The 26,859-nt window shown below is 35.8% G+C and overlaps 1 protein-coding gene across 1 annotated transcript in view; it reads right to left on the bottom strand.

Moving 5' to 3' along the window:
* RYR2 (ryanodine receptor 2) overlaps positions 1–26,859 on the bottom strand; it is a 317,056-nt gene that overhangs the window by 143,347 nt on the left and 146,850 nt on the right. Inside the window, exons 14-28 of the mRNA XM_087967520.1 lie at positions 22,224–22,345; positions 21,386–21,569; positions 17,216–17,351; positions 16,009–16,104; positions 13,366–13,484; positions 13,063–13,196; positions 12,602–12,843; positions 12,099–12,291; positions 11,119–11,335; positions 9,852–9,956; positions 8,861–8,964; positions 8,190–8,273; positions 4,076–4,235; positions 1,882–2,029; positions 511–719 (exon numbers count right to left, since the gene is read on the bottom strand). Coding sequence (XP_087823646.1) covers positions 511–719; positions 1,882–2,029; positions 4,076–4,235; positions 8,190–8,273; positions 8,861–8,964; positions 9,852–9,956; positions 11,119–11,335; positions 12,099–12,291; positions 12,602–12,843; positions 13,063–13,196; positions 13,366–13,484; positions 16,009–16,104; positions 17,216–17,351; positions 21,386–21,569; positions 22,224–22,345 — 2,253 coding nt within the window. The remainder of the gene's footprint in view (positions 1–510; positions 720–1,881; positions 2,030–4,075; positions 4,236–8,189; positions 8,274–8,860; positions 8,965–9,851; positions 9,957–11,118; positions 11,336–12,098; positions 12,292–12,601; positions 12,844–13,062; positions 13,197–13,365; positions 13,485–16,008; positions 16,105–17,215; positions 17,352–21,385; positions 21,570–22,223; positions 22,346–26,859) is intronic.

Below are 26,859 nucleotides of genomic sequence, written 5' to 3' on the forward strand. Positions count from 1 at the left end.
CAGTACAGGTACTCAATGTACGACCACAACTGAGTGCAACATTTATCTAAGTAAGAAATTTGTTAAGCGAATTTTGCCCCATTTTACAACTTTTCTTGCCACATTTGTTACAGAAATCACTGCAGTTGTTAAATTAGTAACCCAGTTGTTATGTGAATCTGGTTTTTCCCCATTGACTTTGCTTGTCAAAAGGTTGCAAAAAGTGACCACATAACCCCGGGACATCATAAATGTCAGTCTTCAAGCATCCAAATGTCAATCACATGACCACGGGGATGCTGCAATGGTCATAAGCATGAAAAATGGTCATAAGTCACTTTTTCAGTGCCGCTGTAACTTTGAAGAGTCCCTAAGTGAACTGTTCTAAGTCAAGGACTACCTATAACTCAGATGTAGATCTGAATCTAACCCTCTAAGTCTCAGTTCAATTCTTTGAATGATAGGTCCTGAAGTTCTATGGAAAAACCAAGAGAGACACTGCAAGGCTGTCTCAAAAAAATGTACACGTACCTTGAAACCATCAAATACAAATGCTTGATCATCTGAGCCAAGCTCTTGCTCTGGCTGACAACCTGGTCTGGTCCAGCCAATTCTCATATCTCCAGCGGTTACTGCCTCAAATTCAAAGTACCACTTCCCAGTTTTTACAGCATATGTTTTTTCTGTTCGGAAAATCCTGAACCTTTCTATCATGCCATCAAGCACATCTGGCCTTGCAGCTGCAAAAGTTAAAAATTTAAGGATATATATATTTTATATAAAAATTAAATCACATTATCTACATTTTTAAAAGTTTGGTATAGCTGCGGTACTAATAAAGGAGAATATTTGTAGCTCAGGGTTGAGATGAGGGGGTCTTTGGTGCTTTCTGAGCTTGCTTGTTTTCTTGCAGACATTTCATTACCTGAACTAGGTAACACCATCAGTGCTGATTTGAAAAGTTAGGGTCCTTTTTATCAGACTGGCAGTCAAAAGGAAAGGCAAGAAAAAGTGTTTTATTTTCTCAACAATTCTTCAAGCCTTAGCAAGCCTTAGAACCTTTTTACAAAATTCTTAAGTCCATTTTTTTTTCAAAAGAGAAAAAAAAAGTCAAATAATGGACAAAAGAACTACATTTACCCATTTTTGAAATGGATTGAAGCCTTAGCAGATTTGACATTATTTGTCCTGGTAGCCATTCACAAGTACAACCCAAGTGTGTTAGAATGAGACAATTTTTCTTTTGTTGATTAAATGCTTACTACATGTAAACATCCACTCTAGATTATGCCAATGTTATTTACTTTCCAAGGAAGGGAACTTCAAAAAAAGAGAGGTCAACAAAGGAAATACTGATAATTACCTTGCTGTATTTCAAAAGGAATGCTCAAGGAACTGAGCTGAAGGAACAGCTTGCCTTCAAAAGTTGTGGGTGCTTCATCATTGAAGGTTTTTAAGAAGAGACTGGACAGCCACTTGTCTCAAATTGTGTAGGGTCTCCTGCTTGAGCAGGAGTTGGACTAGAAGACCTCCAAGGCCCCATCCAGCTCTCTATTCTAATTGATTGATAGAAATATTTTAACGGAGCATTTGGATGGAGGGAGTTTCCTTTAAATATAAAGTTATGTGACTATCTGTATGTTGCATTTTTTAACATATTTCCAGTGAGTTTTTTGGTCAATTTTATTATAATTGTTATTCTGTTTGGCACTGTTTCAAAATTGTTAATGTTCTGTTTGACTCAAAAAAAAATTAAAATAATTAGAAATATAAAAATAATTATGAATTTATTTTGGGAAGTTAAAGTAGAATTAAAAATTAAAAATTGAACATTCTCACCTTCCTTGAATTAATAGCATATATAATAATATATTAAAAACTGTTTCAATATAATTTCAGTACCATGGTCTTGATCTGGAGCTTCAAGGTTATATCCATAGCTAATGAGAGTACGAACTGCTTCCCGGAGACTATCTTTGTTTGATTTCTTAGTGCGATCATCTAGAAGTGTATAGGGGACAAGGCGAGGATTTCGACGGTTCTTCACATCCTATACAATATAAACATTATGAAAGATAATTTAAAAGACTTTAACACCTCGTTTTTCTAATACTGTAAATAGATCTGCACCAGGAAAAATCAAGTAGGTTCCTGAGGCTATTCAACACATTTAGGAACAGATGAAATGGCCCTTAACAAATATTCCTAATAGGGGGATTGGCCAATACTTTAAATAAAAACTCAATTTAAAACTAATTCAACAGGTGTGAATATTGGATCAAATTCTACAAGATGTTCAGCTATTTGTGTGTGTATTTGTATGTATGTGCACAACTTTATGTGTACCCAACTATTCAATTTTTCATGGTGTTAATTAACTATTACCAGTTATTAACTACCGTGTTTCTCCAACAATACGGCCTCCACCAATAGGAAGGCCCAGCATGTTTTTTTGGCATAAAAATCACTAAGCCCCTCCCCCAAATTTAGGCCTATTTTAAAACATGCAAAATAAGGGGGAAGGGTGGGGGGACTTGCCGTTAGGAGTGCCCCCGCGAGGCAGCAATTCCTTGCCACCAGCCGCTCCTAACAGGCGATCATGGCGAAGCAAGGAGAGCTCCCTACTCCCACCAAAGACCTTTGCTGCAGACCCAAGACCTTTGGCACCCGCCGCTGTTGCTTTCCCTTCTGCCCATTCCGCCGCCACGTTTGGAGCTGCCACTTCCGTGTTTGGAGTGCCGCTGCCATTTGGAGCTCCAAACACGGCGGCAACTCCAAATGCGGAAATGGCAGCTCCAAACATGACAGTGGGTGATCTTTTATTTTGGTCCGCACGAAGTTCAGAGCGAGCAAGAGAGGGAGACTGAGATGCCTCCATCCGAGATGGCAACCTCACTAGTGGATCACAACGTGGCTGGAAGCCCGAATCGGCAGGAAACGATGGCGATCTTTTTGGAGCGAGAGGAAAGGGAGAGAAGAGTTGCGAGGCGTAATTTGCAGGAGGAAGTGGGTGTACCCCATGGCAGGGAGCCCAAGGAAGAAGGGTCGGTAGGCAACGGAGAGCGTCCCGTAGCTCCGGAAGCAGCCTAGAGACGCGCCCGGGAAGAGGCGCAGATGCTGCCTTGTAGTCCCCAAGCCAACTGTGTGCGCCGCTTTAGTTATGTGCGCTCCACGCTTTGGGCATCTCTGTGTGATCGCGACCCTGTCCTTTCCACCTGGCGCCCTTGCTGCTTTCTGGCTCTTTAGCAACTGGCTTCATGTTTCTGCCAGGAGATAATTCCTTGTAGATATTGACAACCAGCCACATTGTGATCCACTAGTGAGGTTGCCATCTCGGATGGAGGCATCGCAGTCTCCCTCTTGCTTGCTCTGAACTTCGGGCCAAAATAAAGATCGCCCGCCGTCATGTTTGAGCTGCCACTTCTGCGTTTGGAGCAATGCCGCTGTTTGGAGCTCCAAATGGCAGCGGCACTCCAAGCACGGAAGCGGCAGCTCCAAACGTGGCGGCAGAATGGGCAGAAGGGAAAGCAACAGCGGCGGGTGCCAAAGGTGTCTGCAGCAAAGGTGGGAGTGGGGAGCTCTCTGCGCTTCGCCATGATCACCCATTAGGAGCGGCTGGTGGCGAGGATGCAAGGGGGGGAATTAAGTCACCCCCGAAAAGACGGCCTAGCCGTTTTTGGGGGCTCAAAAAAAATAAGGCCCGGCCTTATTATGTGAGAAACACGGTAATAAAATAACCCACTGTACATTCTGTAGGGCACTGTGGGGTATTTTATTAGCTAATAAATGATAGTGTTAGTGAGTTTACTACAATTATGTTAGCAAGCTTAATATAATGCACAATGACATGTATCAATTGATACTGTACAGTATCCATTTTTGCTTGACATTGGAAACATTATTGTGATGACACAATAGGGAAGGAGAGTTTGTTTTCCTCATTTTGTCCATATCTCCACTTTTGAAAGGTTTAGTTCTGAAAAATGTATCAATTAACTTGAAATCAAAAAAGTAAAACTCAATTATCCATTTTGCCATTGTCACACATTTGGTTCCATAATGAGTACTATAAAGATTCTAATATGTCTGAACTTACCTGTTGAATTCCATATGTCCAACCCTGTCTTATACGATCTCTTGCCCATACATTGTGAGCATTCTCTGCAAGTTTATCAACCATGGATTCCTGAGATGGAGTCAACTTGATACAGCTTAGATCCATAGGAGCAGGTTTATATCCACTCGATAATAGATAACTGTTACAAAAATTAAAAACTTTAATGAACTCTTATGAATTCTTATGAATTTTTATGAATATAAAAACTTAAGCCTTGATCATTGCATTGTTTTGGCATTAAATCTTATTAGATTCAGATCATTCATTTCCTTGTACTGGAATTAGTAATCAGTACAATAGTTTAGGAATCAAAATCCAAATTCCAAAATGTATAGGCCTTAGAAATGAAATCATATGTAAATTAAAATTGTTTTCATATACATAAATATGCAGGTCTTGGCGTGTTCAGGTCTTTTCCCGTGTAAGATTGAGAGTATCTTGGTGACGTTTCGACAAGGTCCCAACTCACCATCTTCAGGCTGGTGCTTTCGGCTTCATGCTTGTGCGAGCAAAGCGTAATCGGAGCCTGCCGTCTCTCTATAAATACTGGTGGAGAGGTGTGGTGTGCTGGCTCTGTTGTAGGTGGGTTGGTTGGCTTACAACAGAGCCAGCACACCACACCTCCCCACCAGTATTTATAGAGAGACGGCAGCCCCGATCACACTTTGCTCGCACAAGCACAAAGCCGAAAGCATCAGCCTGAAGATGGCGAGTGGGACCTCGTCAAAACATCGCCAAGATACTCTCAATCTTACATGGGAAAAGACCCGAACATGCCAAGACCTGAATACCTGTACCCGTGAAAATCTACGAAAACATACATAAATACACACACACACAAAATTTTAATTTTAATTTACATTTCATTTCTAAGGCCTATACATGTTGGAATTTGGATTTTGATTCCTAAATTATTGTACTGACTACTAATTCCAGTACAAGGAAATGAATGATCTGAATCTAATAAGATTTAATGCCAAAACATACTACAATTTTTGGTCTGAAACACATCAATGTCCTGACTCTTTCCTAATATAACACATTACATCACTTATTCTTTTTTTTTAAATATAGTTTATTAGTTTTTACAATTAAAACCAACCAACAATACATACACAAATAAACGAAAGAAAAGAAAAGAAGAAAGAAAAGAAAAGAAGAAAAGAAAAGAAAGGAAAATTTAGAGAAAAAAGAGGAGAAAAAAGGAAGGTTAAAAGCATTCTTATTTTTACAGTTTGCAAGATCTTTTTTTCATAACCTTGATTTATGTCATATACACACACCTGTTCTTTACTTATATCGCTACATCATTATTATAGGTTAATACTTTTCTCTTATGCCTTATGATATATAATTTATCTTTGATCAATCCAGTTATACCAACAATTCCAGCTATCATAATATAGTGAAGTGTCTTTGTTTTTTAGCCCCAAAGTCAGTTTATCCATTTCTGCACATTTTGAAATTTTTTCGATAATCATTTCATTTGATGGAATTTGATGTTGTTTCCAATGTTGAGCGAAGGCTAATCTGGCCGCAGTTAGGATGTGTATTGTTATGTATTTAGCTTTTTTGGAAATTTGTTTATCAAAAATCCCTAACAGGAAGGACTCTGGTTTGTATTCGATCTGCTCTTTTGTGATTTCTTCCAACTAAGTTTTGATTTTCTTCCAGTAATTTTGGGTTTCTATACAAGACCACCACATATGGAAAAAGGTTCCTTCTTTTTTCCTACACTTCCAGCAATACGGACTCATGCTCAGGTGCATCTTCGCTAACCTCGAAGGGGGGAGGTGACATCTATAAAACATTTTATAAAGATTTTCCTTATATGCTACCAATTTGGTGATCTTATTATTTCTGCCCCAAACTTTCTCCCATTCCGCTAATGTAATGCTGCGTCCTAGGTTCCTACTCCAAGCGATCATATTTCCTTTTACGATTTCTTCTTCTAATTCTGTTTCTAATAAATAATTATAAAATTTTGTTATGTTTTTTTTATCTGATCCTAATAAAATTTTATCTAATTGTTGAAGTTTATTGTTAATTCCAAATTCTTTCTTGTCTTGTTTATATCTACTTTGAATCTGAAGGTAAACCCATTGATCAATTTTTTGTCCTTGTTCCTGAAGTTCTTGCCTCGGTTTCAAATTTCCTTGTGGGTCCAATAAGTCTTTGTATTTAATCATTTTAGTAATCTCCAGATTGTTTGGGTGAATCATCGCCTCCATTGTTGAAATCCATATTGGTACTTTTGTATAATGTTTTTTCTGTATTTTCCTCCAATTTGTTAATAGTGCGTCTCTAATTAAATGTCTATGGAAATATTTTTGACTGGTTTTCCCTACATCCCATAAAAAAGCATGCCACCCCCTTTGTAAATCGTGGCCTTCTAGGAATAATATTCTTTTGTTGGTTAAGTTCACCCAATCCTTCAGCCAAACTAACGAGGTGGCCATATGGTATAACTCCCAGTTTGGAAATGCTAACCCTCCCCTGCTCTTCATATCCTGCATTGCTTTTACATTTATTCTGGGGTTTTTCCCTTGCCAAATAAATTTAAGGGTTATTCTATTGAGTTCTTCAAAAAACTTTTTGTGTAATTTAATTGGGATCGTTTGGAATAGGTACAAAAATTTGGGGAGAATGTTAATTTTAATGGTGGCGATCCGACCTAGTAGTGAAATTTGAAGTTTACCCCATGATTCTAAATCTTTCTTTACCTGATGTATCAATTTATCATAATTATTTTCTTTAAGTGTCTTACAGTGTGGTGTTAGCCAAATTCCTAAATATTTCACTTTCTTTGTCACTTGTATATGCATTGTTTCTTCTAGTTCTATTTTCTGTTTTTCTGTTAAATTTTTAGTCATTAATTTGGTTTTTTTCCTATTTATTTTGAGTCCTGCTACTGCTCCAAATTTCTCTAATTCACTCATCAATTTTAGTCCCGTCTATTGGTTCTTCAATAAAGAAAATCATATCATCCGCAAATGCTTGCAATTTATATTCCTCTTTCTTAACCGTTAATCCCTTTATATCTGAATTCCACCTAATTCGCATTAATAATGTCTCTAATGCTAATATGAAGAGCAGGGGAGAGAGTGGGCAGCCCTGTCTCACTCCTTTTTCTATCTTTATTGGGCGAGTATATTCCCCATTTATTATTATATTAGCTTGTTGTGTGTCATAGATGGTTGTTATAATATTTTCAAATTTGGTGCCCAGATTCAAATTATAAATTTTTTGAATTAAAAATTGCCAATTTAGATTATCGAAAGCCTTCTCTGCGTCTAAGAACATGAGTGCTACTTGTTTCTCGGGGTGCGTCTAATACTATTCTTAAATTGTTCTTTATTTGCCTAGTTGGGAGAAATCCGTTTTGATCTTCATGTATATACAAGTTTAACATTCTTTTTAATCTGTTTGCTATAATAGAAGTGAATATTTTATAATCAGTATTTAAGAGTGAAATCGGCCTATAATTATTTATATATCTGGGATCCGTATCCTCCTTCGGGATCAGCAAAATCAACGCCCCCCTCCATGAGTCCGGCATCCTGGCTGCCAGTAAAACATCATTGAAAACTTCCACCATAAGTGGTCCAATTTGTTCTGCTATTGCCTTGTACAGCTCCCCTGGAATCCCATCTGGGCCCGGGGTTTTGTTATTTTTCTGGTTCTCTATTGCTGATTTCAATTCCGATTCAGTAATGTCTTTATTTAGTAGTTCTACCATTTCTTCCCCAATTGCCTTATCCTTCACTTCATCTAAATAATTCCTTATTCTGTCTTCACTGACATCTTTTTTATATAGATCTTCAAAGTATTTATGAGTGATTTCTTTTTTCTGTTCTATTTCCTGGTATATATCTCCCTTACTATCTATTAACTGATATATCAATCTCTTTTCACTTATTTTTAATTTTTGTTTATTTCCAGATGGAATTTTTATTATGCAAATATACTGTCTCATACTTAGAATCATATGGAGGTTCAGATATCTTCAATTTGTATATTAATAGACAGAGTATAGGAGACAGAGTAGGCATATTTGCATTCTCATTCCTTAATAGTCTGACTTTAAACTTACTTTTTGGGAAGTTTTAGTTTCTTCACCTTTTCTTCAGCATGTTCATCAGCAATTCCAACATGACAACCTAATGCCAGCAATGTTCTAAAAGACAAAACCATTATATCTAAAGTAATTAAAATCAAGCAAAATATACTAACTGAATGACAAGGCTATAGTTCCTTGTGCAATTTTACAATTACACGATTGTAACTATTATAGTTACAATTGTAATTATTATGATTACATGATGGGAAGAGTTTGTCTTTTCTTATTTTGTTCATATTTTTGAAAACTATTATCAATCTTGATTTCAGAGCTATGATATCTTATTGTAGATTTTCCTATTCAAATTTGCATATGAACCTATTTGCTGTCCAGATTTATATAATATTTTTTTTTCTCTTCCATTTATATAATATATAATTACTGATAAATATTTTAAAAGTAACAAATATGAGTGCTTTGTAATTCTCATCAAAAATGAAAGTTGAGTACCTAATATTGTATGAGTAATCAGCATATAGCAAAGGAAATTACTTGGAGATATGCATATTTCTATTTACGCAATCCAAAAAATTAACGAGTGCCTTGCTAATCCTATATAGCGTAAACCAAATTTCATAATCTATTAAGAATTCATACATTCATATAAATTTACTTGCAAAAATATAAACATACTTCAGACTTACTTTAATGTTTCTAGTGACATCTGAAGATTATAATTCCGTTCTTGTTCAGGCAGTTTAGCAAACTCTACCAAACAGGGATGCTGTCGCTTGTTGTCATCTCTAATCTGTAAAACAGGATTTCAGTTTATCCTATAATTATAGCCTAAAAGGATCAATTTTGGAGTAGACTTTCCCTGCAAAAAACCCCTAAGTCCACACAAAAACATATTTGTGCATTACTTTTTCCACTCTTAATCAAATGTGCAATTTTTAGCTCTTGGATTTTAGCTGATTGTTCCTCTCTTACTGGAGTCAGAGAGGAATACTGATTGTGGCAATATTTCAAGAGAGTCTGCATAATATGGTGACAAAAAGGCAAGATGGTGGCCACAACAGGTACAACAGAAGCTCCACCTGTTTTTTATGTGTCACATACATGATGTTCATAAAATACAGATTAAGCTTTAATTGCCCTGTTTTAGCCACCATCTTAACTTTTTGGATCACATTAGGTGGATGCCCTTGATCGGATTTATTTCTGTGTAATTTTTTAAATTATATTTATTACATTATGCAAAGCTCATTAGAAAACCAAAACAGTCATTTAGTATTTAGGGAGTAAAAAAGGCTTCCAAATTATATACATAAGCATATATAAATTAAATAGAATGGAATGGAATGGAATGGAATAGAATGGAATGGAATGGAATGGAATGGAATGGAATGGAATGGAATGGAATGGAATAGAATAATAGGGTTGGAAGGGACCTTGGAGTTCTTCTAGTCCAACCCCCTGCCTAGGCAGGGAACCCTACACCACTTCAGACAAATGAGTTATCCAACATCTTTTTAAAAACTTCCAGTGTTGGAGCATTCACAACTTCTGGAGACAAGTTATTCCACTGATTAATTGTTGTAACTGTCAGGAAATTTTTCCTTAGTTCTAAGTTGCTTCTCTCCTTGATTAGTTTGCACCCAATTAATTAAATGCTAAATTTAGTATTGTACATACTGGTCCATACTGCCATCCAAGTTCGATTTTATTCATCACCCAAAGTTCATGGATATTCTCAGCTAGTTTTTCTCTAATTCTTTCCAGATGTGGAGGTAATACAATCTAAAAATAGAAGAGTGAATCAGTTAAAAAAATTAATGGCAAACAGTACAATTAAGAAAAAAAACAAACCAATGAAATAATTATACCAATCATTTTGTGGGCTTATTTTTTACTGATTAAAATTTCCACTGCCAAAAAGAAAACCCAGTGAACTAATTGAAATTTACCTTTGAGTAGAAATGTAAAGGACTGAATTGTAAATATCTTAATGCATATATCTTATCTTAGTACAGTACTGTATATAACTTGTTTATTTTAACAAAAATATTTTTCTACCTTTCAGTTATAGTTAGATGGTGAAAAAATTAAAAATCCAATTATTTCAGCCTCTTTATAATTTGTAGCAACACTGTTCCATTTTTTAAAAATCTATCATCTATCATACCTATTTTCTGCAGAATTAAGAAAACAAGATTCAAAATATAACTGCAAGAAATTGCAAATAAAACATTGTCATTCTCCACTAAACCAACTCTATTCATGAACTTAACATTGTTCATCAGCATAGTTCTTCTATTAATAAAATAGCAGAATAAAAATTATTTAAAATTGCCATACAGTATTGTCACTCAGATGCTTTATCTTAAGCACTTACCCAATATACATCTTATCAGGGGACACTTTTGTGTCTGTTTTTACATAGCTATCAAATGCATTCACTCCTTTCAGCAATGATGTAATGTGCATGTAAGAAATGTGCATTTTGATCTCATGCAGAAAGCTTCACCATTATGGCCTTGCATCACAATTTTGCATGCAAGCACATGTTGTGCATTTTGCATCTTAATGCTTGTATTGTCATTTCCCACCCCCTGGATATTGAGGCCAATACAACCATGATGTAGAATGGATTCATATTAATGGAACAATCATTGAACTACATTTGACATATTTAAAATGTTAAATATAAATGTTATAAATAAATGTTTTTGTCTGATATGACCTTAAGCATAAATCTGACTTTGTGGATTCACCTATACAGCGATCAAAATGATTGGGGCTGTGGATGTGTGTTCTGTCATTTTAAATATTGATATTGATGATATTGATATAACAATACTTTTAGCAGTCACATGGTGCTTGTCATCCAACCTACTCCTAGTTTTAACATAATATAAATTAAATCTAATGCGTGTTTAAAGTCAATGTACATTTTACATACCTGACTGGTATCAACAGGTACTGGAGTGAATGCTGCTTGTGACAAAGAGATATTTGGTCCCAAGAGATCCCTTGAGCAATTGCAATCTTGTTTATATTCCCTGCTGGGTTCCACTTTTAACTTTTCTTTGGGCAGAATAGCTTCAAAACATGGAGCATATCCTGGAGGGGGAAGAAATTTAAATTCCCCATGGCGGCCTCCAAGCAAAAATCGTACTCTGTAAGATAAGTACAATGTGACAGGCTCTATATTAATTAAATAAAATATTTCTTGCAAAGTTTTACTTGCAGATACTGAATTTGAGCAGCTTTTATAAAACTTTAGGTTCTTTTGTGCTGTAAGTTTCCTAAATTGTCTGTAATTAATTTACTTTCTTGCTCACCTTGATAGAATTTACCTTTACCTGGGATTTAGTTTGTTATTTTCATATGTCATGTACTTTGGAATAATGCTAATAAAATTGTGTGCATATTTACTTGTAATTGAACTTCACTATGTTCAGTAGGTCCTTAATCCTTAGAATAACAAGTTAAATGGTTTAAATAATTTACTTAATTTTGGATTAAATTAGAATTGATAACTGACAAAAACACAGAGACCATCATTATCACTAAATTGTTAAAACAGTTGCAATAGTATAACAATAAAAAGTTAATGGAGGAGGGGGCAGAAGGGGAAGAGGAAGAAGGGGAAGGGAAAGAAGAAGGGGAAAAAGAAGGAGTGGGGAGGAGGAGATATTATCTATCTCTTGATTCTTCTTCTTTACTTCCTCTTTTATATTTTTCCCAGCAGAGAAACCATAACAATTTCAAAAAACCAATGCCCCTTCAAATTTAATCAGTTCTCAAATTAGTATAGTCCCTACCAATTTAAAGATACCTACACTCTCTACATCTGCTTTTAAGAAAAAGTTACAATGTCAACAGTCACTAATCTAGATTAGACTTTAGCAAAGAAAATAATTGGATGAAGATACGAACTTTATCCCTGCTGAAAAGCTGACAACCGGAAAGAAAAGACCATCTGTGTTGAAATTCTCAAACATTCCCTGCACTGGCTGCCCATTTATTCGGAATGAAATGCTTGGAGCACTCAGATCAAGGCAACAGCTGATGACATCATCAGTCCTGAGTAGATGATGATTAGGAGAATTGACTGATTTTGCTACACAACCTATAATTAGGAATGAATATTAGAGAAAAATTGAAGATCCTAATATTAAAACTATTTCCAAAGATCTCAAAAGCACATTGAGAAACACAAAACTACATAATAGATAGGCTAACTCAGTATCAATTCTTCTAAGACAGGGGTGCTTCAATTTCATATAGGAATCTTTCTCTTATTGCACCACATGTAAGAACAGAATCTGGGACTTTCTACTTGTGATGCAGTTGTTTCAAACCTTCTATAGCTATCCTCTATAACTCTTTCATTTAAAACCTAACTTGCAATATCTTAAGCTATAAGTAATTAATCTTACCTGACCATAGATGAAGTCCATCAAAACCATAAGAATATAAGTCATCACCAACACCATTGCCACCCCATTCTTCTCCACCCACTGGATATGGTGAATAGCCTTCTGTTGATGCCCAACCTACACGAAGGTGAGTAGCTTCTGCTGTTGTAAATGGCTCCACATAATCAACCATTAATTCGTAATACCATTTCCTGTACTGAGCAGAGCCCTCGTTGATTCCAAGGAAAATATTTGGCCGCATGCTGAATACAAACAAAGTAATATATTTTTAAAAATCAGTTTAAAAAAAATATCACAAAATGGATTTTTAAAAAAAGCAAATTACCAACTTTTTAACGCTCAGTTCTTCTACACCAAACAAGTTCTAATAAAGATAATATTATAGAAGGGCTTGCATATATGTGCTCATTATAAATACATATACATGAGCATTAAAAATAATATCCTATTCCATTTTTTACCTGCTCACATGATTGATAAGGCGAGTTTGAAGAAGAAGATCTCTCCCTGGCAGAAGATTATCACAGATCAAATGTTGATTGGATCGCACAGCTACTCCGTGACATACACACAATGAACAAAGAACATCTAATACCTTGGGAAAAAATGACATAGAGGTGGTTATGGAAGTTTTAAGTCATTAGAGCTTCTATATATCAAAAAATTAAATATGCTTAATTGTTATCTTAAATTTTATGTTCTACTTATAAAACTTATATTAACCACATAGATTATTAAAATAAATTCATGTTTCTCTTGTATACCTTATGGTTTCTGCCATGTTTGTCCAAAAGACAAATGATTGATTTAATATGTCCTTCTTTAATAATATTCAATGCTTCTGGACTTTCCACCAACACACAGTGTAATACTTCAAGAATTCCTAAAAATATAGAATCCCCATTTTAGTATTTATCTCTTTATATTCTTTCAAAAACATACAATAAAGAACAGTCATAATAATCTAAGAATGATCATAATAATCCCTTTTCTTCTATAATTATTGTAAGAGTCAAGAGAAATAAATAAAATAAAACAATGACAACATCGTTGCTGTTGTTTTCATATTGAATTAACTTGCATTCCTAAGAAAATGCTTCTTATACTAATCTTGATAAGCATGATTATTTGAGAATAACATAAAAGATTAGCCAATTAACATAAGCTGCTTTCATGTGTAATGATAAACTTGGAATGAGTACTCATATCTCCTCAATTTCAAGTAGCCCTCAGTTTTTACTATAGCTTCTCTATTGTTGCTTGTTTTACAACAAATTTAAATAAATGAAATGTTTGATTTGAAATAAATCAAATATTTTACCAATTGTCAAGAAGATTCTGAAGGATTGTCAAGAATTAATTGGGTTTTTAAATTTTGTTGTTTTATTTTGTTTTTGTTCAGGAGCTACTACATACAGTACTTGTTGATTAGCATTCTGAGGAAAATATCCAATTTAGCAGATAAGAACATTTCAAACTGTATCACCCAAACGGAATGGAATTATGTGAAGAAAAACACCTTTTAGTTTGTGGGATTAAAATCAATATTATGAAAATGAAGTATCAAGACTGATAAATATTTTGAAAGCAATGCCTATGTTAGTTTCAGATGAATATTTTAAATAGACAGATACATTACTGGGATACTTTTTTCCTTGTTTTAACTGTCTTATGATGATAGCAATGGTTTTAATTTTCATGATCTATCAGTCTCAATCAAGTATTGAATGGAAATTATATTTACTACATACCACTGCAGGCTCAGCTTGAGAGTTATTATTTAGCACTATTGCAGGCTTGGTAAGTTTTTGGTTCTAATTGTAATAGGGATTTGGTAACTCTTGGGTTCAATTGGACTGAAAATTTAAATGTGATTTTTCCCCCTCTGATGAGACATTGATAATTAGTAGCAATATTTAATTAAAAATGGCTGGTGTTTTTATGGAAAATGTAGTCTTATAATGAGATCATTACATTACATCAACTATTAAGTAATGCTATTTTTTAAAAGTTCTTAAATTTTGCAAATAAAATATAGTTTATGTAGAAACCACAGGTTGAATAGTGGTACATATAGTTAAGATATGCCCTATATATAGTGTTTGGCCATGATGCTCATAGGGCCTCCGATACTTTGAAGTACGTGTCTAAGAAGTACTTTAATAAAAATGGGTTATGCAATTAGATATTTTGTGAACATAAATAAATTAAAACAAATTAAATATCATCAAAGATGCAAAAACTCTCAGCAGCAGATGAAATAGTACAACTCATACACTACATGTTAAAATCTCTCATATCCATAAACAAATTATGCATCTGATTTTTATGAGATGTTTTTATTTATCGCATTTACTTCATGCCACAATCTGACAACTCTCAATTTTATTTTATATTACTTAAACATCTTTCTGTTTAAAACAATGTTCCATATTAGTTTTTCCCCCTAAATCCAAAATACAGTCTATAGTTCAGCTGTAACTAATTGAAAAACAGCTGTCATTACTAAGCTGCAACTAGACCAATCTGAATTGCAGGGCAGAAATCAATTTGGTTAAAATGCCAAGTGTTGTTTGTTGGGTTCCTAATTGATCTAACTATTGCTATTTAAGCTCCTTTAAAGATAAATTATTAAATTATTTATGAACTAAGATCTAATTCACTTTTAACTTAAGTATCGTGCTTAAAACATTGTAGGTGTTTGAGAAACAAGAATAAAAAATCTATTGATATTTACTATATATGATAGAAAATGTATCAGTTATTCAGTTAGTAATAATGTCTTTGATCATGGAAAACACTAAGCAGGGGCAGATGCTAAGCAGTGAAAATAAGAACCAAAATTAATAAGAATTTTCATCACTAGCACTTGGAATTCCATTCCCTCCCTTTTTCTGCTCCTTGATTTTCATTGCCTTTTTCATTTCTTTTCCGTGTAGTATTTGAAAGTAACCAGGGTATTTCTGGACTGTAAGTTAAATTGGGACTACAAAACACTTTATCTCAGAAGAAAGAACACAAAAATGAACCATTTCAAGGCTATGGTCAAGAATACTATACAAAACATATCTTGAACCTCCCCAGGAGCAGAGCTCAACTTAAGGGAATTTCTTTCTTTTTTACCTGTGAGATACACATGCTGAGAAAAATATCAGACCATAAAAGGAAGTTTCTGTGTACAACACAATATCCCAAACAAACCTGGATCAGATTATATAGGCACCAAACAAAACAAAACAATTTTTTGGCAAAATTTATATCAGATTCACAAACAACAGCTTTTCAATTCCTGTTTGTAGGTACCCAAGGGATCATTATTAAATTAGTTCTATGCCAAATATTTCATATTGTATTCTAGAAGAAGAACCCATGAATTCAAATATACATCATAATGTCAAGAAACATACCAGAAGATGCTTCCAATCTCTCCAGCCTACTAATCAGCCAATCAAGAGATCCAGAGAACTGAGCACAATTTTTACGATTCCCTCTAATCAAAGCCGCTAGGAATAAATAATAGATAAACTCTTAATTTAGAAATCCTCACGTTCACTGGCTGAAATCATCATATAGTATTTTGACCCCAAATTGGAGTTTACCGAGCTAGCATAAATCATAATTAAGATTAGAAAATATCCTATGAAAAGCACTAATTATATTTGGACTCTTATAAATGATAGCAATATTGATGCATGCTTAATAGTTAGCTATGAAATCCAGAGATCAGGTTAAAATTGCTAGTATCCAGAATAGGGTATTCCTCCACTTACAACAGTTCATTTAGTGAACATTCAAAGTTACAACGGCACTGAAAAAAAGTGACTTATGACCATTTTTCACACTCACAACTGTTGCAGCATCCCCATAGTTGTGTGATCAAAATTCAGACACTTGTCAAAGTCAATGGGGAAGCCACATTTCCTTAACAACTGTGTTACTAACTTAACAACTGCAATGAGTCACTTATCACAGCAAGAAATATCGTAAAATGAGGCAAAACTCACTTAACAACGGTCTTGCTTAGCAACATAAATTTTGGGCTCAATTATGATCATAATATAAGGATAACTGTACCTAAGCTAAATATCAAATTACAGCTCTTATTTTGTTGGAATACAGAGATATTTGAAAACTTTACTCATTATAATATTCTTTAGCTAAACTGGCCAGAGATTTATCATAAAAAAATTTAAACTCAAAGTTATGCTACATTATGCTATACTACCTTACACTATGCTATACGATGGTATTATGTAATGGAAACAAATTAAGATCTGAGAGTGTAATAGGATCAAAGAATTTACCACACAGTTTTTTTTTAATCAGCAGGAAGTATCCACATTTAATTAAGTTCACATGAAAGGAAAAACAATCTTATATTTTGAATCTGCCACTTAACACAAATACAATTGTACATATACCATAAGTGCACTGCAATTTTGGTATAAACTACAGTCTAAACAAGGGTGCACTTGTATATCTGAAATTCTTTATCATACACAATAAAATATATTTTCCATAAATCATAAAATTTCAACATCCCAGGGTTTTTAGCACATATATTTGTGTGTGTTTAGATGTTATTAATCTCAGTTGCTCGAAGGTATGTCTTACCTAATAATTCATACAGTGAATTTAGAATAGATTTCCAAGTTTCTCCTGCTTCCTTTCCAGCTACATCAGCAAAATGAGCTGCACTGCTATACACATGTAAGCGATCAATACATTCAAGTACTAAATTGATCATACCCTATAACAAAAGAGATATTTATTCTCAATCATTTTGTATTTTTCATAAAGTGAATATACATAAACACATACACACAACACATACAGTGTTAAAAATCTCTGAGCTTTTTTTTCATATGTGGTATTATATACACACTTACACTTAGGTAATATGTAGGTAATAAAGGAACAGATCTCTGGGAAAACAAACGGTCCCAAGAAGCAGAAAAAGACACCGGTAAATATTGACTTATAAGTAGAACAGTCCAATCTTCATATATTTAGGAAAAAGTAAATCATGTTGCATTAAGACAAAATCCATCTTTAAAACTGCAATTCTCCATAGATATTGTTTACCTAGCTTCTTAAGAGTACTCTATTTCTATATTAATTCCATCTCCATATGGTACTCAGTCTCACTGAGTCATATATTTTGCAAAACTAATATACTTCTAATATTCTGCATTTACAATCTTTTGAAGAATGTGCATATTATAGGCAGCTTATATATCTCCTCATATTTTCCTGGAGCATTATGATGGAATGAGACCTAAAATGAGATTTAGCACTGTGTATGTGAGGTTTGAGTGCGCATACTCTGTCATCCCACCTCACACTTTCTGTTTTCAGGTCTGCATGAAAAACACTGAAATGTCTCACTTCATGTTTTAATTAATTGTGGCTTATTACTGAATCCCAAAAGAACAAAGTGATTAATTTAAAAGGTGGGATACTGAAATAATACAAATCATGTAGCTTACGATATTAACTTGCTTGGTTCCAACAAATCATAGTGTAAATTAACTAACTTTCCACCGAGACATGATAAGACATTCTAATGGTAGTTTGAGCTTGTTTGTAATCTGTACTTGTAGCTTATTTGCTGATCTACAAATAACATATAATGAAAGGAATTACAGACTTATTAAATCTTCAGAAGGTAAAGATGTTTTTTATTCCGACAAATTTTGCCTTGATTGGAACAAAAACCTGAATTTAAAAATCCTGTAGACGTTATGCCAGAGGTGGTATTCAGCCGGTTCGCGGCGGTTCTGGTGATCTGGTAACAAGAATTTGGCGTGGGTCGCAGAACTGTTAGCGATTTCTGGCTTCTCCCCCGAACCAGTTCCCAGTCGCCCGAGTAGTCACCACTTGCTTGCTTGCCCTGCCCGTCCTCTCGCTGCTCGCTTGCCCTGCCCGCCTGCTCGCTTGCTCCCCCACATGACGCTCAGCCTGCCCATCCCAAGCCCACCCTATAAAAGCCCTTCACCACATGGCCCTATCGCTTGCACATGCTAGTCTGCTCTGCAGCTGCCTGCCTAAGCTGATTTAGTCTTCTACTCTACTCTACTCTTCCCAACGGACCTTCCAGCCTCCTCCTGCCTACAGGACCAGATAAGTACTGACTTGCTAGCCACACGCCATCCAGGCCCGGCCCTAACCCCCGGCACTCCTTCCCGCTGCCTAGCATCGCCCCGACCTTCAAGCCACCTCCCGCCCCCCCCCCAACCTGGTCGCCGCCACCCCCACATGGCTTGTGCGGCTGCCGAAGGCCCCTGGATCACCTCACCACAGCCCGCCCTCTTCCCAATCTTCCAAGCTGCTGCGATCATCCATCCAAGGGCTTCTAAAAGCCCTCAGAGAAACCTTTTTAAAAGAACCCACTTCCCTCCCACTTCCAGCCTCCAACAAGCACCTACGTGTTTCAGACGTCTTCTCCCGATTCCTGAACTGCTGCTGCAATCTCCTGCCTACTCATTGGTGAGCAACTGATTCTCCCTGCCTGCTTTCTTCAATTGGGTAAGTAAGTGGCAGGGGTCTTCAAACTTGGCAAGCTTAAGACTTGTGGACTTCAACTCCCAGAATTCCCGAGCTAACATGACTGGAGGAATTGAAGTCCACAAATCTTCTGGGAATTGAAGTCCACAAGTCTTAAAGCTATCAAGTTTGAAATCCCCTGATTTAAAACAAGGGTCTTCAAACTTGGAGGAGGGCTTCTGGGAATTGAAGTCCACAAGTCTTAAAGCTATCAAGTTTGAAATCCCCTGATTTAAAACAAGGGTCTTCAAACTTGGAGGAGGAATTCTGGGAGTTGAAGTCCACAAGTCTTAAAGCTGTCAAGTTTGAAATCCCCTGATTTAAAACAAGGGTCTTCAAACTTGGAGGAGGAATTCTGGGAGTTGAAGTCCACAAGTCTTAAAGCTGTCAAGTTTGAAGACCCCTGATTTAAAAAAACAGTAAGTATGTTAATTTTTTTTCCAAAAAAAAATAGTCATATAAAATTTGGGAAATTTTAGCTGCTTTTCTATTTTTAGAAAGCAGCTGCTTTGTGAGGTTGTCACTGTGTGTGTATGGAAGTTCTTTTAAATTGTGTGAAATGTTATGTGCCTATAAATTAAAGCTATATTTTTAGATTTTTCCAGCTGTATCTGCTTTGTGAGTGTGTGTCTGTGTGTAGTTTTCAGTTGTGTAGTTTTGTGGGTCTGCTGCCAATCCAGTCATGTTACATGTCCTAGCATTTTTTGAGGTTGATGCTTGCAGCATGCAGGGCAGATGACATTTTACGTGAAGTCCAACTGCTTTTATGGTTTCTGAGAAAATTAGTAACTTGTTTTGGGGTATAACACTTCATCCTTATTAAAGCTGGTTTTAACATGTTGAGATTTCTGGAGCTGAGCCTGCTTGATGGGTTTGGAGTGTTCATGATTGCCCTGCTTTTGTTCTTGCCTGGGTCTTTTGTCTTTCCTATCATGGTAGTTAATTCTGCCAGTTATCAGGAAAAGGGGACCACCAGGTGAGTTATCTTAATAATGGCTGTACTTTAGTGGTGCTTTTTGTTGTCTTGCTTGCCTGCCTGGGGGTTTCTTAAAGGCAGAAGGGCTGAGATTTCTGGTGTGAGGTTTTGGATCCTTGGAGGAACAATCCAGGGTTTTTATTGCAGTGGCTTTGTCTGGGGATTAAGTAAAAAACTGGTGTTTATTTCCAGGTTTTTTTTTTGGGGGGGGGGTGTATGTTTTCAAAGTTATCTACTCATTAACAATGATCAAATACTAATATTTGCTTATCCTTTTTACTGAAGTTTCCTTATATAATTGGTGTTTTCTTTTATATTTTTACATTTCTAACTTCTGTTTCTGTTAGTTAGCCATTGATAAGAGAAATCCCATGTTAAAAAGTATTCTAACCCTTCTCGACTGTAAATTTGTAATTGTTAATTTATTCATTTCTGCACATTCTAATATTTTAATTCATTTTCAAATCGTTGTTTTTCCATTGTTGTGCAAACACAATTCTAGCAGCTGTTTTATGTGTAAAATTAAATGAATCCAACAAAATATTTCTGGTTTTAAATCCAGAATGCCCTCTGTTGGGATTTGAATTTGAGCTTGTATTCTGATTGGTTGTCAGACTCCCATGGGGTCATGCAGGGGCAACTCTGTAGGCTGTCCTGAGTCCCAGACTTGGTTGAGCTTTGCCTGATGATGATGTAATGAAAGGGCTTTGGGCAATTCCTAATATAGCTCTACCTGGAATAGATCTTTGTTATGTAAAATAGACTGGCCTAGGCCAGAGTAATGGCCCATTAGTAAAGGTTGGGGGGTCTGAGTTTCTGCCTCTCTTGAGTTTTTACTTTTCTTTTTAGGGGAAATATTCTACTTTTTTTAATATATCCTAAAATATTTCATTTTCCTAGGAGAGGGGTTGGTTTTAACTTCCAACAATGAAAAACTCTATCTTTCTTGTTTGTTGGACCCCATGCTGATAAGACTGTACATTGTTGCTGGGTGAAAAAAGAGATCCCTCCCAGTCACATGATCGCCAAGCCATGCCCAGCCAGTCACATGGCCACCAGGCCACGCCCAGCCAGTCACATGACTGCCAAGCCACACCCACCAAATAAGCCACACCCAGTCACATGACCCCCCCAGGCCACATCCAAAAAATAGGCCACGACCACAGAACCAGTAGTAAAAAATTTGAATTCCACCACTGCGTTATACTGCAAATTTAAAACATAAAACATTACTTTTTCCATAAAGTAAACAAGACTGCTACCTCTTCTTGGAAGAGATTTTGTCGATTCTTCAGAGCTCTTAGTCGGTTCTGTTTGTCTTCATGCTCTAAGTGCTCATCTGGTGGGTGGAAGTAACCAATCAAGTCCTGAAGGCTAAGGCTGACTGATTCAATGGGTAAATCAACTATGGAAGACTTAGCTTTCTTGCTGACAGCATCAAGGCTCCTAAGGTTAATGTAAAAGTTCACTAATTAGACATATATTTTCATATGATTCTTAATGCTATCATTGCAATATATCAATTTAACCAGGTAATTAATAAATACATGTGTCTCAGTTTTAGTAAGGAACCAACACTAAGTAAAACAGCTGTACAAAGATCATCCAGTCCAATTCTGATCTACAGTTCTGGAAATAAACCAAGCAGTTTGTTCTGGAAGTAATCTAGTATAATGTAATGCCCAGATTGTGATTCAAAGAACTGGAACAGCAGTCTTCCATGTGAAAAACACAAAGAGCTGTAAAAAATTTTTTCCAGAATATCACAATGACTTTTGCAGGCAAACTAAAAAGTTGTGAGGAAAGGATTATATTAAAGGTATATAAAACTGTGTAGCAGCTTTCAAGATAATTCTTTTAAAATTTAGCATACCTTTATTGTTTTGGGACAGCAAAGTACTTTACATAAAGAAGTCTTCATATAGTTTGGTATGGCTGACATAACACCATTCACATATCTCATGTTCAAGTAAAACAAATCCAAAATGGAATCTTGTGAAGATTCATGCACTCTTCTACTAAATAATCTTATCAAGCTGTTGGCTTCAGAATGTTAAATATGATAGAAAGAGGAAGTGAGAAAATAGTATATATATATACCTTATGAACCTGTTGAAAAGAAAGACAGTGCTACGAATTACTCTTGCTGTACGTGATTCTTCATGCTGAGATCTGGATAATGTCAATCCATCATCCATATGGCCCTCATGGTGCATGATGGCCTGCAACAAAAAACCCAATGGAGAAAACAATGCTAATGCTTGATGAATCTTTTGTTCACCCTAATTCTGTTTCTCTGGATATCTCAATCCAGGTCTATCAATTATTTATCAATGATGTATAGCAATTACTCACTCATTATCAATGATGTATAGCATCATCACTCTATGTCTTAAAGCTTACTCTTGAAAAGTGTAAAACTTATATACCCATTGTTTTATGTGAGATCTGTAAACATTGCTACCTCACTACAGAAATTAATGGACAAAATGCATATGTTGCCAGTTCAGTATAGGCAAATTCCTATATAACTATGAATTCATTGTCCAGCCAAATAATCCAATCTTGAGATTAAAAACAAAATAGTTCTGAAGCATTCCCATATGCCAATTAAATAAACCCAAAACTGCTGAAAATCCAGAATGAATTATGACCTATTTGGAATGGCAATTTATAGCTAACAATAGCAACCACTTCACAATTTGTGATTAAAACCTTTATTCCAGATAATGAGGTTTGGTCTTTGTGAGCTGCTTATAGGTGGACCCATATATAAGAAGAGTATCCTGCATACATCCTCTGATAATTTCATTTTGCATAATAGTATCTACTTGTCCTTCAAAAGACAACTTTTGCATTGGACAGTGAACCTTCTAAGATTTTCTTTCATGGAACAATTTTTGTTAAGCTCTTCTAAATGCATTCTCAGAGATACTAAGACCTCTGTATTTGTTGTTCTGAAATCCTGTACTTTTGCCAATTTATCAACCAGTTTATCAACCATTTTCCCCCTTTTTTTCTGAATAAATAGCTAACTTATGAGTTTTATCTCACCAATTTGATTAATATGGGTTTGCATGTTTCCAAAGAAATTCCTTGTAATTTATATGAAAGATTTTTATCATTACTTCACTCCACTTTACAGGTAGTCCTCAACTTTCGGCAGTAACTGAGCCTGGCAATTATGGTTGTCATGGGTCATCACCTGACCTGACCACCCCAATTTTATGACCTTTTTGGCAGTGACTGTTAAGTGCTGTAGGGCATTTACTTCTGGAAAACCAGAAGTAAAAGTTGGTTTCCAGCAAAAAAAAAAAAAACATAATAACTTGCTGTCAGATGACCATGGGCAATGTCAGAACTTCAAAACTGAGTAGTAAGTTACAACAGTTGAGTCTGTTGTAATTTCACATAATCACTAAGTGAGCAGTTGTAATTTGAAGACTACCTGTAATACTTAGTCGATATTTCTTAAATCAAAGTCCATTGGTTTATTTTCTTTAATCATCCAGGTGTTTTGTTTACCTACACAGATCTAAGCAGATCTAAAATTGTATTTTCAAATAATTTTTTTTCTACTAATGCATATCAGTTGACTTCAAACTAATTTCATAGTTGACATTGTGACTTTCCTGCTTTTTTGTTTTTTGCTTTATAAGAGTTACATGTTAGAATGTTGTTTTGAAAACAATGGCAGTAATCAAGCAGAAACTACAAAATATTTGGTGGAAATCGCTACAGAGTATTTGAGCCAAGCTCACAACAATGTTTTCTTATTGCCAAGACTGTTAAACATGTAAATATTTATAGGAAACTAGAGGTATTTGTGGATTTCAAAGGTAGCGTCACTGATTAACTTTCTTTCTATTTACTTCTGCCAAAAATACACTCTTGCATATATATTTTTTCCATTTAGCATAACAGATTTTTACAATTATTTTCCGTAGTTTTGGAAATATCCTTTTTCCTCACATATTAGTTTATATAACTCTTACATTTTATAAAACAAGTAAAACATAATGCTAAGAAAAATGAGAGAAAATTCTTTAGTTATTATTTTGCTAAACTCTAGTAAAAAGTCCTCATGTAATCAAAAAGTGTTTATATCAATATAAATAAAATATAGGCAATCCTTGCTTAATTATTGCCCTGTTTAGCAACCAAAGTTATGACACCACTAATAAAGTAACTTTACAACCTGTCTTTGTACTTTCAGCCAACACAGAATCCCTGCATCACCTAATCACTATTTCAATGCTTTATAACCAACTTCCAAAAAAGCAGAATCAGTGAGGAAGTTGGCAGTAAAATCACATCATGATCACATGATGTCTTGCATAACAACTGTAGTAGAAGTGAGGTCATAAATCTGTTATATCCTTGTGATGTCAGCTTAACAGCCACACCACTTAGTGAAGGAGTTGCCAGTTCCAATTGTAGTCATTAAGCAAGGGCTACCTGTATTTGCATTTCAGAAAGCATGCTAGGCAATTTACATATACATTTAAATAAGATTAGATTAGATTAGATAAGAATTCTTTATTGGCCAAGTGTGATTGGACAACAAGGAATTTGTCCTGGTGCAAATGATCTCAGTATACATAAAAGAAAAGATACATTCGTCAAGAGTCAAGAATCATAAGGTACAACACTTAAAAATAGTCATAAGGTAGAATAAGCAGTCAAATCATACTAGGAAACAGTCAATATAAATTTTAAGGATACAAGCAACAAAGTTACAGTCCTACAGTCACAAGTGGAAGGGGATGGGTGATAAGGACTGATGAGAAGATTAATAGTAACAGTAGTGCAGACTTTGTAAATAGTTGGACAGTGTTGAGGGAATTATTTGTTTAGCAGAGTGATGGCGTTCGGGGGAAAACTGTCCTTGTGTTTAGTTGTTCTGGAGTGCAGTGCTCTATAGCATCATTTTGAGAGAAGGAGTTGAAACAGTTTATGTCCAGGATGTGAGGGGTCTGTAAATATTTTCACACCCCTCTTTTTGACTTGTGCAGTACTACAGGTCCTCGATTGAAGACAGGTTGGTAGTAATTGTTTTTTATGCAGTCCTAATTATCCTCTGAAGTCTGTGTCTGTCCTGTTGGGTTGCAGAACCAAACCAGACAGTTATAGAGATACAGACAATATACTCAATAATTCCTCTGTAGAACTGTATCAGCAGCTCCTTGGGCAGTTTGAGCTTTCTGAGTTGGCGCAGAAAGAACATTCTTTGATGTGCTTTTTTGATGACGTTTTTGATGTTAGGTGTCCATTTTAGGTCATATGATATAATAGAACCTAAATTTGAAGGTCTCTACTGTTGATACTGTGTTGTCTAGTATTGTAAGAGGTGGTAGTATAGGAGGGTTTCTTCTAAAGAAGGGGTCGCCAACCTTTTGGACCTCAGGGACCACCAAACTCATAATTTTAGATCCCAGGGACCGCTAACGGTTCTGGGGCATGGCCTAATTTGTGGGTGTGGCTTGGTGGTCATGTGACTGGCTGGGCATGGCTTGTATGTAAATATTATAAATATTTATATAAATATTGAATTTTACCCAACTTTTACCTAAAATCAGGTAACTTTTACCCAAAATCAGGCAAAGCAGGCAGATTGAGTTGCTCACAGAATCATTCAGTGATCTATCTATCTGCCATCGGCTAGCTCAGTCCCTCAAATTTGCTTGCCGTGAGTCTGCACTGAATTTGCTTGCAAGCTAACCTTCAGTCCCTAAGGGAGGTTCGGCTGTGCAAAGCCGAAGATCTAAAGACCAACTAGAAAGCAAGAAATCCAACCATTTCTTGCTTCCTAGCTAATCTAAATCTCCTGGCACAGCAGAACAGATGGTTGGAAAAAGGAAAAATATCAATTTAGCATGCAAGTTTGCCAGGTAAGGAGTGAGTGCGAGGGGAGGGTTCCTGCGGGCCATGTGGGCGGCGCAGCCTTGTGTTTCTGCGCAGCCTGGATTAATTGCTTTGGGGGGGTGCTCTGGGGGTGAGATTACTCTGCGGCCCACCAAAATTTTCTCACGGCCCACCAGTTGGCGACCGCTGTTCTAAAGTCTACCACCATTTCTACGGTTTTGAGTGTGTTCAGTTCCAGATTGTTCTGGTTACACCATGAGGCAAGTTGTACAACCTCCTGTCTGTATGCGGATTCATCATTGTCTCGAATGAGACCTATCACTGTTGTGTCATCTGCAAACTTCAGTATTTTAACAGATGGATCATTTGAGATGCAATCATTGGTATATAGGGAGAACAGAAGTGGATAAAGCACACAGCCTTGGGGGGGGGGGGCTGTGCTAATTGTACAGGTATCAGATGTGATTCTGCACAGCTTCACCTGCTGCTTCCTGTCTGTTAGGAAGCTTATGATCCACTTACAAGTATGTTCAGGTGCCACTAGTTGGTTTAATTTAGTTAGAAGAATGTCTGGAATGATGGTATTGAATGCAGAATTTAAGTCTACAAAGAGTATTGCATAGGTATTTGGAGATTCAAGGTGTTATAGGATGTAGTGCAGAGCCATATTAATAGCATCATCTGTCGATCTATTTGCTCGGTATGCAAACTGCATGGGATCTAACAGTGGATCCATGATGGTTTTCAGGTGGGACAGCACTAGCCTTTCAAAGATTTTCATAACTGCCCATGTTAGAGCAACTGGTCTGTAGTCATTCAGTTCCTTGATGGAGGGCTTCTTTGGCACTGGGATAACAGTAGAGCATTTGAA

The sequence above is a fragment of the Notechis scutatus genome, chromosome 1 (assembly GCF_049901735.1).
Source record: "Notechis scutatus isolate UNSWTSFEM ecotype Mainland chromosome 1, rNotScu1.2, whole genome shotgun sequence".
NCBI classification, from domain to species: Eukaryota; Metazoa; Chordata; class Lepidosauria; order Squamata; family Elapidae; genus Notechis; species Notechis scutatus.